This window comes from Salminus brasiliensis, chromosome 7 (assembly GCF_030463535.1).
Source record: "Salminus brasiliensis chromosome 7, fSalBra1.hap2, whole genome shotgun sequence".
Lineage (NCBI taxonomy): Eukaryota > Metazoa > Chordata > Actinopteri > Characiformes > Bryconidae > Salminus > Salminus brasiliensis.
This window is the reverse complement of record NC_132884.1, coordinates 16,177,634-16,194,169: the sequence shown is the minus strand read 5'-3', so window position 1 is coordinate 16,194,169 and position 16,536 is coordinate 16,177,634. Positions and strand designations below refer to the sequence as shown.

The 16,536-nt window shown below is 39.9% G+C and overlaps 1 protein-coding gene across 3 annotated transcripts in view; it reads right to left on the bottom strand.

Annotated features, from left to right (window-relative positions):
* LOC140560030 (protocadherin-9) overlaps positions 1–16,536 on the bottom strand; it is a 413,070-nt gene that overhangs the window by 138,022 nt on the left and 258,512 nt on the right. For all 3 annotated transcript variants that reach the window (XM_072684022.1, XM_072684021.1, XM_072684023.1), the window contains one exon: positions 12,161–12,362. In XM_072684022.1, the coding sequence (XP_072540123.1) occupies positions 12,161–12,362 (202 nt within the window). The remainder of the gene's footprint in view (positions 1–12,160; positions 12,363–16,536) is intronic.

Here is a 16,536-nt window from a genome sequence, read left to right as displayed (position 1 = left end):
AAAACGAGCTCACATCTAGCTTCCTCTTTATTTCCTGACAATAATAATGATAATAATATGTCAAACACGGAGGAAGAACATGAAGCACTGACCCGTGCACAGTGCATGCAGACCCTGCTTGCTTAATGCCTTGTGATGAAAGGCGTTTTAATTAGCTGATATGCATGCTTTTTAATTAAATGCAAACTCCAACTCGGCGGTGGCGGCTAATACTAAAAGCTGCATCAGGGAAAGAAACGGCACGGGGTTGGTTTTCATCACCGCGGACGATTACAGGCAAAAAGCAAAACAACAATGCTGACATGTGGCGAGCGAAAATCGACGCACCCGCTTTCAAGCGCAGGCCCCAAAAATAACGTTTTTCAAAACTCGCGACCCGAAGGGTAGCAGTCTCGCGTCGTCTCTGAGGAATGTTTTGTTTGAGAGAAGTTTCGTTTGAAGCTTACACCTCTCATGCTAGCGCAGATAGAAGCGTTTAGCACACCGGATCTCCTGCGGAGCCCAAATGGAGCCTCTTCACATTCCCTGCTTCTCTTGTGTTCTTTAAGCTCTTCCAGAAAACTGACAACGACAGCCCTGTCAGCGGCGTTCAAACACAAACTTAAGCCTTTCCTCCTTTCTCCTCTGCTATTGTCCTCGTGTGACGATTGCGAGAGGTAACAAACGTCTGCAATTCCAGACCAGCTGTAAATACCAAATGCAAAAATAAAATACAATTTTTAAAAAAAGAGAAAGAAATCAAAGGAAACGCGACAAATGCTTCCGACATCAAAAGGTTAATTCAATCGTTAGAAAAAAACAAAACAACAACTGCGGCTCCTCGGTTGCTTTGCGGTTGGAACAGATCATATGGAGTTGACAAATTAATCCACCGGCCCTTTTTTTTTTTTTTTTTTTTACAAAAGAGTGCCTCCTGAATCAGCTAGGCACACGGGCATTGAACGATTTGTGTGCCGAGCACAATGCCTCTGCGAGAGAATGCGGAGAAATGTCTTAAAGCGAAAATGAAAACCCAATCCACGCTCGCCGCTATTGTGGGCCACAGTCAAAAGAGAGTGTGTGCCATACTATTCCTCACATTCAGGCTGTTATGTTCACCCAACTTATTCACTGACCTTGGAGGAACAGAACACAGACGTGGAGCGTGTGCCAAACCACAAAGAGGAGGTGGGGAATAAAAAAAAAAAACAAAACAAAAAAAAAAAGATTTCACAATTTAAAGGCATCATGAAGGAGAGAACTTTAAACTGGTACTCAGGGTCAAAAGAAAAAAGACAGCAGATGTGCATACATACATCAGTTAAGCACAATTTTAAAAACTCTGACTTCACTACAGTGGCATCTGTACAGGGGCAGCAAGTAAACAGTCAGTTCTTCAAAGTAGGAAAACTGGGAAAATGGGCAAGCATTAAGATCTCAGCAACTTTTAACCAGAGCTAAACCGTGATGGTTGTGATGACTGTGGGTCAAAGTGAGTCTTGTGGGGGTTGTCCTTGTATACAGTGGCCTATTAAGGTCAACTGGTGAACTGTTAACAGGGTCATGGGCAAATGCAGCTAATGCTTGAAGCCCTCCATGAAGGCTCCATCTTACAATGTACAGGACTGAAAGGATCCGCTGCTACTGTCAAGATTTACATTTACGGCATTTAGCAGACACTCTTATCCAGAGCGACTTACAAAAGGGCTTTGCTATTTACTTAAGAAAAACCTCAGCTAGTTTGAATAGGCTAAAATTCAAAGATACCTCTAAGTTTTAGCCACTACTAAACACAAGTCAGTAAGGTGACCACTCTACTATTCACCCAAGTACTCTCTGAAGAGGTGGGTCTTCAGTCTGCGTTTGAAGACAGCGAGCGACTCTGCTATTCAGACACCCAGGGGAAGCTCGTTCCAACATCAAGATGCCTTCAGAAGGAGCCCATGGTGACATATGGGTCACAGACCCTTTAAAAGATACTTTATCCTTCACTTTAACTCATGGAGCCGCTTAGTGACATATACATAATGAGCATCCTGGACGTTTCACAGGACAGTCTGAGAGTGTATGTGCACGTGGCCTTGTGTACTTAATGTTAGTGTCTTTGGGTAGTGCTGTTTGGGTAGGGTCTGTTCCAGCTCATCTAACCATTCTAGTACTTAAAACTAGTTACATATAACCACTTCTGAACCTATTTTTACAGCAAAATGATGAAATACATGTTGTGATAGCTAGCATATGGATTTTAACCGTAAATGTTTACAGAAGATGTCATCTGATTTTTTTTTTTATCACAATAAGGAAAACCACTAATTAACCGCTCAATTAATTTGATTTAATTATTTTGAACAATATTAGTAGTGGGTTGAAGAGTGAGGTAAAGTTCAGGTGATGTCTTAGCAACGCAACCACTATACATTAAGCGCTATACAGCATTTGTTGGGAAGTGATGGGAAATGGAGTGTGGAGAAGAATAACCCTTATATACTGTGGACAGTAGTGAGGAACATCTGGACAGTATGAAAACACTATATGTAAGGTAGTCAATGAGTCTGACACATATAAATAAGGTTGACTGACGCCTGGATGGAACCAAGACACACACACACACACCAGTGAGCATGCATGCCTGGAGCAGTGGGCAGCCATCACTGTGGACCTGGCCTGCAGGGGGGTGAAGGGCCTTGCACAAGGGACCAGTGGCAGCTTTCCGAGCTCAGTTATCCAACCCACAATCCTGTCATATATAGCCTGGTGCTAGACCACTGCCTCACTGTCCAGTTAGCATTTCCTTTTCCATTTGCTATGTTGCTTAATCAGAACCAGGAAGTGCACGGCATCTCCTAATATTTATGCTACAGCCATATTCGATGCTGAAAATATAAAGACTCAGTTACTTGTAAAACAAAGGTGATACATATATGGAGCCAACCAGTAGATCCCTACGCCAAGCCCTCCCGCTAAACAGTTCTATGGCCGAAATGACAGTTAGCTAATCAAGCCCTTGGTGCTCAGATCTGTTCGGCCCTGCTTTAGCTCTGTGTGTGCGTTTTAATAGATTTTGTAGGTGTGTATCTATGATCATGCTCATTACTTTATCAAAGACATATACTGTACGTCTTGTTGTATTATAGTTCCTTGATAAATAAATAAATGCGAGTGGAGCTGTTAATGTAGGCCCGGCCCCACACTAGCATTTACTTTAATTTGACCCTCATGATATTTCAGCCTCGCCACCTTACTGTTAATTACTACTAATCAAAGTGAGGACACTCAATGTGTCTCTTTTAAGCCTAGCCAATGTGGCTGCTGTATACGGGCTGATTAAATAATTAAACCAGCTTCAGCTAATAACTGAAAGCTACTCCAACTCCAGAGTCAGACTTCAAAGGCTCCTTCAGTATTTAACTTCAGAGAAATAAACTTTGCAGCAGCACTTTGACTGCCTATCTGGGCAGAGATGGACCTTTTTATATGCTTAATTATTTTCTGACATGAAAGTGGATTATATATTAACTTTCCTTCTCTCTCACCTTGGTCCGACCTGATGGACGTGATGCTGCTGAACCAGACTTCAACCGGGTTTCGTTTTCTGCCAAACCTTACCCTGCACTTTAAAAACAAACGAAGAAATCTGAATTTGATTGACAGGTCTTCTTTTTTTATGTTCCGTTGGAATCTCATCTCTTAATGTGACAGTTTAACCAAATGATTAATTAGCCTAGTTTCGCTTCTGACTCCAAATGTAGACAATCAGTCAGCACATCTTTGCTACCTGACATAGACAATGTATGTTGTACAGTGTCAGAAACCACACAAGCAAGTCAACTGCAGATTACGTTACAATCGGACATGCTGTGAGGTAAGTGTGATCATTTCAGTATGATGTTTAAACAATGCTAATCTGTTTTGCTAATAAACCTCTATGACTTGTTAGCTACATTAGCCTCGTACTGCAAAACAATTAAGAAGTAACCTCCAACACCAAACACGTCTTGGACAGTATTGTAGCTGTAAGAAAAAGCGGAGAGACAGTAAATTGCCTGGCTGAGTCATTTAAAGTGGTTTGGTGTCAAATGATTGGTTAAATGCAGGGAAACTTGTTGACACTGGTTTCTTCGGTGATGGGAACCATTGATCACAAGGTGCTTACCGTACACTGGATCCCATCATCCTACCACTACAGACCCTGCTGCACAAAAAAAAATATATAAATAGATATAAATATAACATTTTATCATTTTAATGGCAAATATGGATCTTATAGGAACAGTTGGTTAAATGTACTGATTACGTTTTGGCATAAATGTTAGAGCAAAATATAAACAATCAGATTTTTTTGTGAAGATATTCATTACATTACATTTACATTCATGGCATTTAGCTGACGCTCTTATCCAGAGCGACTTACAAGGTTACTTGTATTACAGAGGAGGGCCAATGCAGTGTTAGGAGTCTTGCCCAAGGACTCTTACTGGTGTAGCGCAGCACAGTCACCCAGACCGCGAATCGAACCCCATATTCAGTAACTGATGTCAGAAGAGCAAACATAGCCTCAACATGTTTCACTATGGACTAAGCTAACAGGTTAACAGTTCCACTGCTCTCAGACTACACCCAGCTTTCTTTGGGAATAACTGGGTGACTCTTGTCTTTCTTTACTTTTTTCTTTTTTCACAATTCAGTGCTAGCAATGACAAAGCTAAAATAGATCTTTATATAACATAATAAATATTCTTTTAATGATGGTTAATGTATATATAAATAAAACAATTTAGTCAATAAAGTCACTTCATGCATCTTGAGTATCAGGATTATCCAGCTAAGGTATTTAACACAGATTAAGGTATTTAAACCAGATACAAATCCGATCACTCAAACCATTTCAGGAGGTGGTCTAAGACAGTGTGAACACATGTGTCTCTCCAAGACACATTTCACAGCCAGACAATCACCAGTAATACACCAGTAATAACTGTGGTGCAATGAGTGAAATTGCAGGTTCCATTCCACACAGCAATTGGATTTCAGTCTTATTAACCAAGGACGTATTTGCAGAGCAAATTAATAACATTTTAAATAACATTGAATAATGAAACAAATTGTTATTGCACAGGTAAAGACAATTTTTATATGAATTTATTTTCATAGTTGGCACACCAACACAAGGTTAATTTCTTAATGTGTGCTGTTGGCTGCTGCCCCCGCTGGGCAAATGCAGATATGCGCTGCTTGGGTGGTCTATAAAGGCCCGGGTGCTTTAGCATATTGCGTGATATCTCTCTTTCTGAAAAGCGTTCTAATAAAATAAAACAAATAAAAATAAAAAATAAAAAAACAAACATCAGCTCCTTTTCCTTTTTGCACATCTGTTCAAAAAACGAAAGAAATTAAACTGGTTAACTTGTTTATGCTGGTTAAACTGGTTTACTGTAAATGCAGTGACTTGTCTGCTGATGGTACTTTTAAAGAGTTAAATTAATATGCCACACTTACACCACTCATACGTATTTAAGAGTGAAGATTCATTAGAACATTTTTGTGAGTGTGCTCCCCCTGTAAGGATATAAACAATAGCCAGAATGGCAGTGTTCTGATGTAAGCTACTTACAAATAATGCTAATAATACGTTATACACACAGTGTAGCCTGTGGATTGATGAAGCATCTGGTGCTGAGGTGGTGGTATTGGGATGGCCCCAAATTAAAATCTGCTTAGGGCCTCATAAAGGTTTGGGCTGTCCCTGCGTATTTGACTACCCAGTGTAAAAGCATGAGGATAAAATCTTATCAGGATCCATCCAATCCAGATACTGGTCACATGAAGTGACCAGGTGTAAACAAGGTCTCAGTCACACTCGTCACAACCAACGTGAACAATTCTTAGTATCATTTCACTTTAAAATCGCTCTAAATAAGTTATGCAGAAATAGAATAGGAATTCTGACGCAATCTAAAACGGTTTGCCCAACGATTTCATTCTCTTTTTTTAAGTCAGACTGCGAACCTATACATTCTTTCCGTAGGTTTTAAAGGCACACTATTTTTACTCTACCATGGTATAGTACCTTTTATGACCCAATTTTAAAATATTAAATAAAATAAGCAACGCAATATATGTAACAACTATCCCTCAAATTGGACTTAAACATCCCAGTATGCAACAAGGATGAGATTTTAAGGGGTTAACTAAAAGTACTGCACATGTACCCTCGAGAGCACCATTTCAGTGTCTTGAGTGGTACCCCACTGGTCTTGGCTAATAGCCGGCATTTAGCGAAATTCCATAAATTAGATTTTTTAGCTCAACTATCGATTTAATAATTCTAAATTGACATGTGCTGTATGCTCGGCTACCCCTGTTAGCAGCTCTAAAAGCGCTCTAATGGGAAAGAAACTAAATCTGATTCGGTCATCCTGTCTGACAGTGACCTCTAATCGAAGCTGCCATGTGGGTCCACTACGGCCCCTCAGAGTGTGTACAATATTTGATTAAGCGCTGGTCTCCATGGCACCGCTGGGTTTGTGTGCTAATTAATTACCAGGCTTAAGAGCTTGTACATAATTGGTGTGTACACCACCATCAATTCCATTAAAAAGAGCAATTATCACCAACCTTATGCAAATGACTCTCCCACCGTCTCTCATCAAATTAAAAGGAGACACTTGAGCCGTGCCCTGCTGTTCCATATTCCACTTTTAACACGGAACTAAGAAACACTATGGAGTCTCGCCGACATACGAGAGTATGCACCAGTAATTATACGACTTGTAATGTATGAAGCTGTGTGCATTTCTATTCATAAATATTCACACTGCTGAAGTTTTCAAGCAACTGAGCAAGAATGATATCTACTCTTGGCTTTATAGATCAAATAAGCCAATGCATGAACTTTAATGATGCGTGGAAGTGTATCGATACACATTTACAGGTTTGATGTACCTTTCAATTCAAAGGCCAGGGACTTTCTGCATTTCATGTGTGGAGAAAAGGGCCTTCCGTAAGCTGTTTCCACAAAGTTGGAAGTATGCAGTCGTCCAAAACGTCTTGGTATGCACAAGCATTACGATGTCCCTCAAATGGAACTAGGAGACCTATAGGCCAACCCCTGAAAACAACCCCATAGCATTTCAATTATATACACTACACTGGCTAAATACATGACATAAATACAGTGAAAGCCTGAAAAGTAGCTTCTCCTCCTATAAAACCGAACCTTCTACAAGCCAGAACATCTCAACAGCCCACATGACAAGACCTTATTCACGCTGTATGTCCTAAGTAGTTTTCAGGGTCTAAAACACATGGCCACATGGCTGTGGAGCAACTAATCCTCCTCCAACATAATTAACTGACCTCACTAATGCTCTTGTGACTGAAGACAAGTCCTCACAGCAATGTTCCAATATCTAGTGTAAAATCTGTCACTGCAGCAAGGGAGATACACTCCCTTTTAACTTTATGTATGTGATTTTAGGAAAGTATATATTTTTTTTATTTGCACAAAAATATGAGCATTAATTATAAATATGTTACTGTCTCTGTTCTTTTTTTTCTTTCAAATCTGAAACAATTCATCAGTGCAATAAGAGGAAGGTGCTTGAAGAAGAGTGTGGGGTGTATTTGTGAGACACTTGTGCAGATCGGGAACAGCAAGTAAACTATTGGAGAGGCCTGCTCACAGGCAGATCAAAACCCCAATATGACTGCCAAGAACCTGCATAAATATTTAAGAGTCAAAAGACTCTTGCACTGTTCTACTGTGCAGCATTGCCTGCAAATCTTCTTGGAAGAACCACAAGAAAAAGCTGACAGAGAACTGAGACTAAGGAATGGTGATATTTCTGGTCAGAGTGTCCCAGTGTTCATTCCTGTGTTTTGAAGTTTTGTTGAAGTGTCTGGGTTGTGGTCTGCTTGGACAACATATAGGACAATTGTCCAATTATGAGATTCTTTATGGGTCCTGCTTAATAGATTTTAGTTCCTAAAACTAAACCAAAATAATTTGTACCTCACACCTTTCCAGTTAATACATAAACTAAATGGACTATGTAAGAAAGTATTGGGGACAAAACTGGTTTTCATAAACACATATAATGGCAAATATTCATATTCTAAATTGAGAATAATTAACGTAGATTTGTCCTGCATATGGCAACCCTGTTGGAGCTTTCTCTATATGTCACCAGTATATTACAAACTCTGTACCAATGAATGTCACTGGAAAGATCTACAATATCACTACCTAGAAGTGGCAATATTGCAGTGTTACAAAAGGTTCTCTGAGCAATGCCATGAAAGAGCCACTTTTGGTTCCATAAAGAACCACGTTTGTAAAAGGGATGTGTTAGAATGACACCGCCTTGCACTTTGGAATGTCTACCTCACCCCTTAATATTCAATGCCTAAACTAAGTGGACTATATAAAAAAGTACTGGAAAAAAGCGGCAATGCCAAATCATGGTGCTGCTATTGGTATTGATATTGGAATATTTTAACAAATACTCTGCCTTACAAATGGAATCTGTCTTAATCTCACATACACACAGCGAGCTGTGACCTTGGGCATAGCAGTTGCTCGTTCAGGTCTAAAATGTGTGTGATAGCAAGGGGTAAAGTAGGTCACATATATATATATATATATATATATATATATAAGAAAAACACATCTCTGGCGCGCTAGACCCCAACAGGGAAATCATCTCCAAATAAATCAAATAGGTGTTGAGACCAAAACTGCTCAAGAGGCAGAGTGGCAGGAGAGAGACGTAATTGGCGCATAAATACACACACCTCTCCGTACGCACAGAACACTTCATGAAGAACACCACCTCAGACGGCGCTCTGGGTTATCAGCACCGGAGCTGGATCAACCTAGCACTTATATTTGACTGGGTTTGTTCAAGGATGAAGAAACACATTCTTGGCACTTTTCCAGCTAAACTGGACTTGTTTGAAAGTGTGTGGGTGGCACTTCTGTTATTTTCTAATGTGTAAAATTTACCACAACTACAAAAAAAAAAAAAAAAACAACAACAAAAAAAACAAAACAAACAAAAAAAAAATATATATATTATATATATATAAAAAAAAAAAAAAATATATATATATATATATATATATATATATATATATATATATAGTACAAGATCAACAATTATGCAATATTTGTAATACAACATGGGAAACCTACTGATCAACCATAAGATCATAACATTTGATTTAAAATGAAATTATCTTTTTATATATATATATGGTATATGGTACGTATGGTAGGCCACAGTTGAGAAAGAGCGTGAGCGAAATATTAATCAGAACAGATATTTTAAATTGAGAATAATTTACATGTAACATCAGCTGTTGAAAGAGTGACTCGATTGAAGTCAAAATTGAGACTGGACAATTTTTGGACAGAAAGATTGGGCTAGTTTTTACACAAACTGAAGATTGTTCCTGGATATGGCAACCTTGTTGGGGCTTTCTCGATTTATTTGATCTACCAATACTTATTGATTATTTCATTGGAAACATCTAGGGTATCACTACCTAGAAGGGGCAATAATGGGTGCAAACCCCCAATAACAATGCAGTGCTACAAAAGGTTTTCCATAAAGGTTCCATAAAGTTCAAATAAATGAGTGAGAACTACACCCCTTCAGGTGTAAAGAACTTGGATCTCAACCAGTTTAAAGCGAAGAATTGTCTTAAACTGGGGAAAATCCTACAAAAAAAGTTGACAGATTCACAAAGTGCTAAAAATGACAGGACAGTTCACAGAGACCCCAATGACCTCATAAACGTAACAAATCCCCCCAAAAAAGCATTAGTAGGTAAACACTGGGTAAAATTAGTGAATAAAGTGAGTTGTAGGCTTCCACATCCACCACCATATTAAGCTGTGGAATGGCTTTGCAGAGTATGGCCTACCAGGGCAGATAGAGAGGGCGTGGTGGTGATGAATGCAGCTGCAGATGCAGGGCAACAGTCAGTTTCTGTGATCCTACAAAGGGCATCTATATGGTAGGTGTTTCTAATAAACTGCCTGAAAGAGTCGTTTCTAATAAACTGGCAACTCCGTGTGCAACTAAGTAAAAGGGACAAGATGCAGTTGCTCCTTTGCCACACTGCAACAGGCAGCAAACAAACAATTGCTGCACATTGTGTGAACATTGCACATATCACAAAGTACAATTTTCATGCCTCGCACTTCGAGCTCCCTCCCTCCGTAATTCCCTCCTTCTCTCTCCAGCTCATTCCTTTCTCTTTCTCTCCTGCCTTATTGGATTTCATTTATTCATCGGGCTGAGACAAAGCAGGTGTGCGGGCGCTGCTAAAGATTGGAGGATTTAGACCGTGTCTCTGAATCAGTCACTACCACATCATCTGGCACACATTCAGATAGTCTGGGCCAATCACAGAGGACTTTTTTTATTCTTCTTTTTTTTTTGCACGGCTCCTGAGAATGGCTCGATGGACAGAGACACAATGAACACATGCTCCAGACAGAAGCAGCAACACAGAAGGAAAAATAATATATAGCATGATGAACCGGTTTCCCCCCACTTTGCTTCCATTTTCAGCCATCCCGTTATGGTGGTTAAAGGATGCTGCTTTTGTGTGCATGAGAATTATCATAAGCAGGAATGTATCCCTTTACGTTGTAATTCCGCCTTATTTTTCTAAACGCAGCTGTTAGGCTGTTAGGCCTTCAGTAGGCTACAGATGCTTACTTAGATCTGGAGAAAAAGGTTAGTAAAGATACCGAAACAAAGCAGACTAGTTAACTAGCTAACAGCTAGCATGTAGCAGTTACTGTAAATACTATGGTTTATATTACAGGAGCAACAATTATGCAATATCAGCAGGGCCAGACTGAATAAAGTCTAGTGAATTTGCAATGTTTTTAGAGGCTACTTAATTCATGTATTTTTATTTACTTTGTAACATATTTTTGGTGTTTCTAAAATAAAAAAAAATGAAACTCATCGCATATAAAATTTTTTTTGCTTGTAAAACAAGATGAAATTGAAGAAGCTGATTTATTCACTTGGGTTATTAGGGATTGTTAATTTTTCTTGATGAATGAGTAAATGCTTATTTATTAATGTTTATTATGTACTTGCATGATTTCAGGGGTATTAAAATCCCTACCATATCCCCCCACCCTACTCACACACACACACACAATGCTACAATCCTAGAAAATGAGCCTATTTGAATGCCCTATCCTAACCACAATGAATACCCGTGCGTTCCCAGCCTCCTCTTTTTTTCCAAACCATCCAGAGGTGGTTACAGGTCGTATTTCCTTGGACCTCTTTTGGTAGGTTCTAACCAGGAATACATTGGAGACATTCTGACCCAGTCTTCCAGCCATCACAGTTTGGGCCTTTTCAAGTGGCTGAGATTCTTATGTTTCCCAATTTTCCTGATTTTAACACTTCAAGAACTGACTGTTCTTGACTTGCTGCCTAATATGCAAATCCAACCCCTTGATAGATGCCACTGTAGATGAAGATAATCAAAGCTTTTCACTTCACCTGTCTATGGTTTTATGCTGCTATGGCTGATTTTGTGTAATTGAGGTAATTGCATATATGCTACAAGTACACGGATTAGATACACAGCTTGCTAATGTTACCTTAGAGACCTCTTTATGAAGTGAGGACTGTAAAACAAGCAGTAAACTCACCAGTTTACATTCCGCCTCACATACATCTTAAAACTATGTGCCAGAATAGGTTATTAAAGCAATACCGGAGAAGTACTACTTTTGGATCCCCAAAAAGCCATGTTTGAAAATATTGTACCAGTTTATAGGCTTGTCCTAGAATGTCTACTTGCTGTTGAGGTTCTCATTTACAAAAAAAATAAAATTGTCTGAAGAACCAACCATCCATTTTTTTCCCTCTACTGCAATGTGGAAATAAACATTTTGGCACCATTGAAGAGTGTAGTGGTGATGTACTAGTGCTTGGCATCTTAATCCTCACACATAAGAGTAACCAATTCGCTTGAACTGTGTTTCTGTAAGTCTGATGGCTTCTCAGTAATGTTACATTCAACTGTAAATGTAGAGGAGAATATCCAACAGCTCGAGCAAAAATAAACAAACACCCCCGCCTTCATTAGACTGCACCCCCTTCCGAATGGAAATAAGAGGCAGCTGGAGCTGACTCACCGGAGTTGGGGTCAGAGTTGCCGTCGGCTTCGGTCCTCTTGTCCGGAGAGGCCTGTTCGTAGAAGTCGTCCTGCGGCTGCACCAGAGGAAGTGGATGTGTCAGTAGAGGGCCGCCGCCCACCGGCTCATGCTCCCCCAAGCCACTGTCACTGCAGCTCTCCTGAGAGCCGTCCGGCAGGTGAAACGTGACGCGCCGCTGAGACTAAAAAGAGCAAAAGAGAGGTATCTATAAACATACTGGTGTCAGTTCAAAAGGAACAAGGTTATCCAACGATAACTGGTTGGTCCATGTTCCCTTTTCTTGTCCTTAAAGCAACATGTTACGTATCATTTTCACCTTAAAACAGCAGCTTCAAAATCATTGCAATGCTCCACCGATGCTCCAATTTTTCAAGAACTATGCAAAGCTGCCCAAGCTGCCTTGAAGTTTCTCTTGTCTTTCTGATACAATTCATGGCTGAGGTGCCCTTGAGCACACCTTAGTCCCCAATTGCTCCCAGAGCACTGAGGTGGCAGCCCACTTCTCCGGGTGTGTGTTCCCGTGACCCTTTCTGCTACAGTGAGTGTTTGTATTCACTGGGTGATGGTTGCATGCTGAGGTTGAATTCTATTGCTGTGCTGTGTAATGACTATAAGGTCTAGTCCTATACCTCTCTTATTAAGAACTACCTCCAGTCATATATATAAATAATTATCTGCATATGAGTGCACATCCGCTAGCCTTTGAAGATTACTCAGATACCTGAAATATAAGCCGAAGGGTTACAAGGTCAAGGAGTGGATCATGTGTGATCATCTGTCAGTCAGCAACTGAACTGGATTCATCAGTAATAACTAAGAAAACCAGTCTATGATATTGTGGATGAGCTTGGGATGAGGCTTGTTTCAGTATTCTGGTGATAGAAAACGCAACTCTATACACACACACACACACACACACACACACACACACACACACACACACACGTGCACATGCATACAGTAAAATGACAGCCTATTTTCCAGCAAAGGTGTAAACTGAGAGAAATGCTTGAGCAATGGGAGTGTGCATGTTAAACAGTACAGCTCTGTTACTCTGTACAGTACTGCAGCGGCAACCGTTCAGCACAGTCCTGCATTTTCAAATCAGGGCAGGGTGGTGATTAGGGAGAAAGATGAGGTGGTAAAAAGCGTCTGACTGAGGGTCTCTGGGAAATGAATTTAGCACAGAGTTAGTGCTGTGTGTAGACAGTGTATGTGCGAGATTCCGTTCAGTGGTTTTAGTTTATTAATTTGTTCTCTCTGGTACAAGCTCATGACGATCCATGCAAACTTGCAAACCCGCAAGTTTACAAGCCCACATATGGAGGTTGCACTTAAAGGGCTTACAAAGCTGTAAATACCAACTGGGGCACATTCCAGTGTATTCTCTGATACCACGGCAACACAGGGGACCAAGTACTGTGGGGCCGGGCAGCTCAATTCTACGGACATGTTTTGTTGATTTTCTCAATTAAAATAAGTCAGCAAATCCTCTATAGGAAACACACTCACTGTATATATGACTTTTTATGATCATGTATTTAGGAAATAGTGTATGATATGCATGGTATAATTTGTGACCATGTTTATTTATTTGTTTAATGTAACATATTAAAAATAATAAAACAAAATGTGTCATGATCTTTGTAAGTGTGACACTTTCAAAGAATAAAGGAATGCTTAAACATACTTTTAGGTAAAAATTATTGTTTTTATTATGTTAATATTATAAGAAACAAAGAATAAATATATAATTAATTATTATAATTATAATTATTATTATTATTATTTATTATTATGAGGAGGAGGAGGTATAGTAGTAATAGTAGTATATGATCATGATTCTGCAAAATAACTATATCTCATAAGTGATAACTTTACAGAAGGAAAAAAAAAACTTTCAATGAATGACCAATATTTCAATCTTAATACCAAAAATAATAAAAGTAATATTAATTCCAAGTCATTTTGGAGCATTTCTATTGGTCCATTTATCATAAAAAAAATTAACACAACATCAAAAACAACTGCCAGATTCAAATTACGTCAAAAGGTAAAAACGCCCCGGAGATACCTAATTTTATATTATTTCATATTTTTATTATTATTATGACCCCCTCTTTCACAGTCCAGGCAATGTACACACACACAGGGCTATATTCATGCTCACACACACACTCAAGCCCCTCCCACCCAGAGACCCACACACGCTGTCCAAAATTGAATTCTGTCCCAGGTCATGTCTTTTTCAGTTGAAATAATTGTCCACTGCCGTCTTTGTCCACCTCTAAGTCCAGCCGCTCTTCAGGAAACTCTAATGACATTTCATCATTTCATGAGCTCCAGAAATAAGCTCAGCGCTAACCTTTTCCTGCAGCATCTCCGCGCGCCGCCGCAGACTCGCTCTGACATGATCTCTGCTGTAATTATTGGCAAAAGCAAAAGGTCAGCCGATCTCAGCGCAATGCAAATGACCTGATTACAGAACTTACAGCATTTCAGAAAGCAAGTGACATTCAATTAGAGCAAAGAGAGAAACTGAGGCGCGAGTGTGAGCCGTGGTGTTTGAAATGGGCCGCATGAACTGCACCCAGCAGGGCCTTCGCATCTCTCACACTCACTCTCCACAGCTCAACACACACACACACTTGACAGCGTCAGAGCACAGTACCCACACCTGTCATTCGCCATGATGGTGAATACAGTCCTTAGAAAATTCATCATGGGTTGATCCAACCCTATTGAAAGTCAATCTACTGTTACATGCTGTGCGTACAAACTGACTGGTGCACGAGTGTCTCCTTTTTATGGGTGAGATTAACCATCCTGTTCTGTGTGCGAGTGTGATACTGGAGTGCAGCGTAATTTACACACTGAAGGATTCACAAAGACACTGGCAGACTGACTGAAACACACTAAGAGAGAAAACACACACACACACACACACACACACACACACAGTGCTCAGAACTGTTTGGCATCTGGTGGGTTAGGTTTATGTTTTGACTTGAGTTTAGAGTTAGAGTTTAAATTAGGGACAGGTTGAGGTTAAGATTTGGGTCAGGATTAGGGCCAGGGTTAGAATTAGGTTTGGGTTGAGGTTTAGGTTAATGTCAGAATTAGGGTCAGGGTTAGAATTAGATTTTAGGATGAGGTTTAGATTGGAGTCAGGAATAGAGTCAGGATTAGAATTAGATTTGGGTTAAGGTTAAGGTCAGGATTAGGGCCAGGGTTAGAATTAGATTTAGGGTGGAGGTGTAGTTTAGAGTCAGGATTAGGGCCAGGGTTAGAATTAGATTTAGAGTGGAGGTGTAGTTTAGAGTCAGGATTAGGGCCAGGGTTAGAATTAGATTTAGGTTAAGGTTAAAGTCAGGATTAGGGCCAGGGTTAGAACTAGATTTTGCGTTGAGGTTTAGGTTAGAGTCAGGATTAGGGCCAGGGTTAGAATTAGATTTGGGCTGAGGTTTTGGTTAGGGTCAGGATTAGGACTAGGATTAGAAATAGATTTTGGTTTGAGGCTCAGATCAGGAGTAGGCAAGTTTAGAATTATGATTTAGGAATTTATTTCAGTGCATTTAGATGATTTAATACTTCTAGTTTACTGACTTTACTTTGTTGATATGCTACTGATTAAATTATAAACTCGATAAAGGACCACATAAAATAAAGTGTTATTAATCATTTACAGCTGATGCAGCCAATGCAACTCAACTAAAAGACATGGAAATGCAAGATGTTCTGAAGTTTTCTTTTCTTTTTTTTCACACAATAAACATTATTTTGGAACACAGCCGCAGCCCCATTGAATGTGAGTAAACTTTAGCCTGAGAAAAAGTCGATTTTCTTGAAGTATTTATGAGCCTGGAGATCAATGGATAGGCCATCCATCAGGATTTATCAATTGCTGAAGGGATTCCCAGTGGTGGTATGACGTAAGTGTGTAATGCTGTTGCATTTGAGACGAGGCGGTAGGTTACATACACTGAGCAGCTTTATTAGGGGCAATCCAACACTCGCAACAGTGGTCACAGGCAGGGGGTCAGCAGCAGACAGTAAAAGTCTGGGGAAATCCATAATCAAAAACCAGGAATAGAGCAAGGGTCAAAAACACTGAAAAAGTATAAAGAAGCAATACAGCCCCGAGACACACAGGGAAGCTTCACAGGGGCAAGGGGAACAAACCGGAGCGAGACTTAACACTGCGATACACAGCATGCACTGTAGAGGTGGTAGTCAGTAATCTGGTAATCAGTCAGGGTGGAGCCAGAGCCGGAGAAAGCCAGTCCCAAAAATGGGAGAGTGCACCAACAGTCCAGCCCCTAGAGAAGACAGTATATCAAATGCACGCTGGGGAT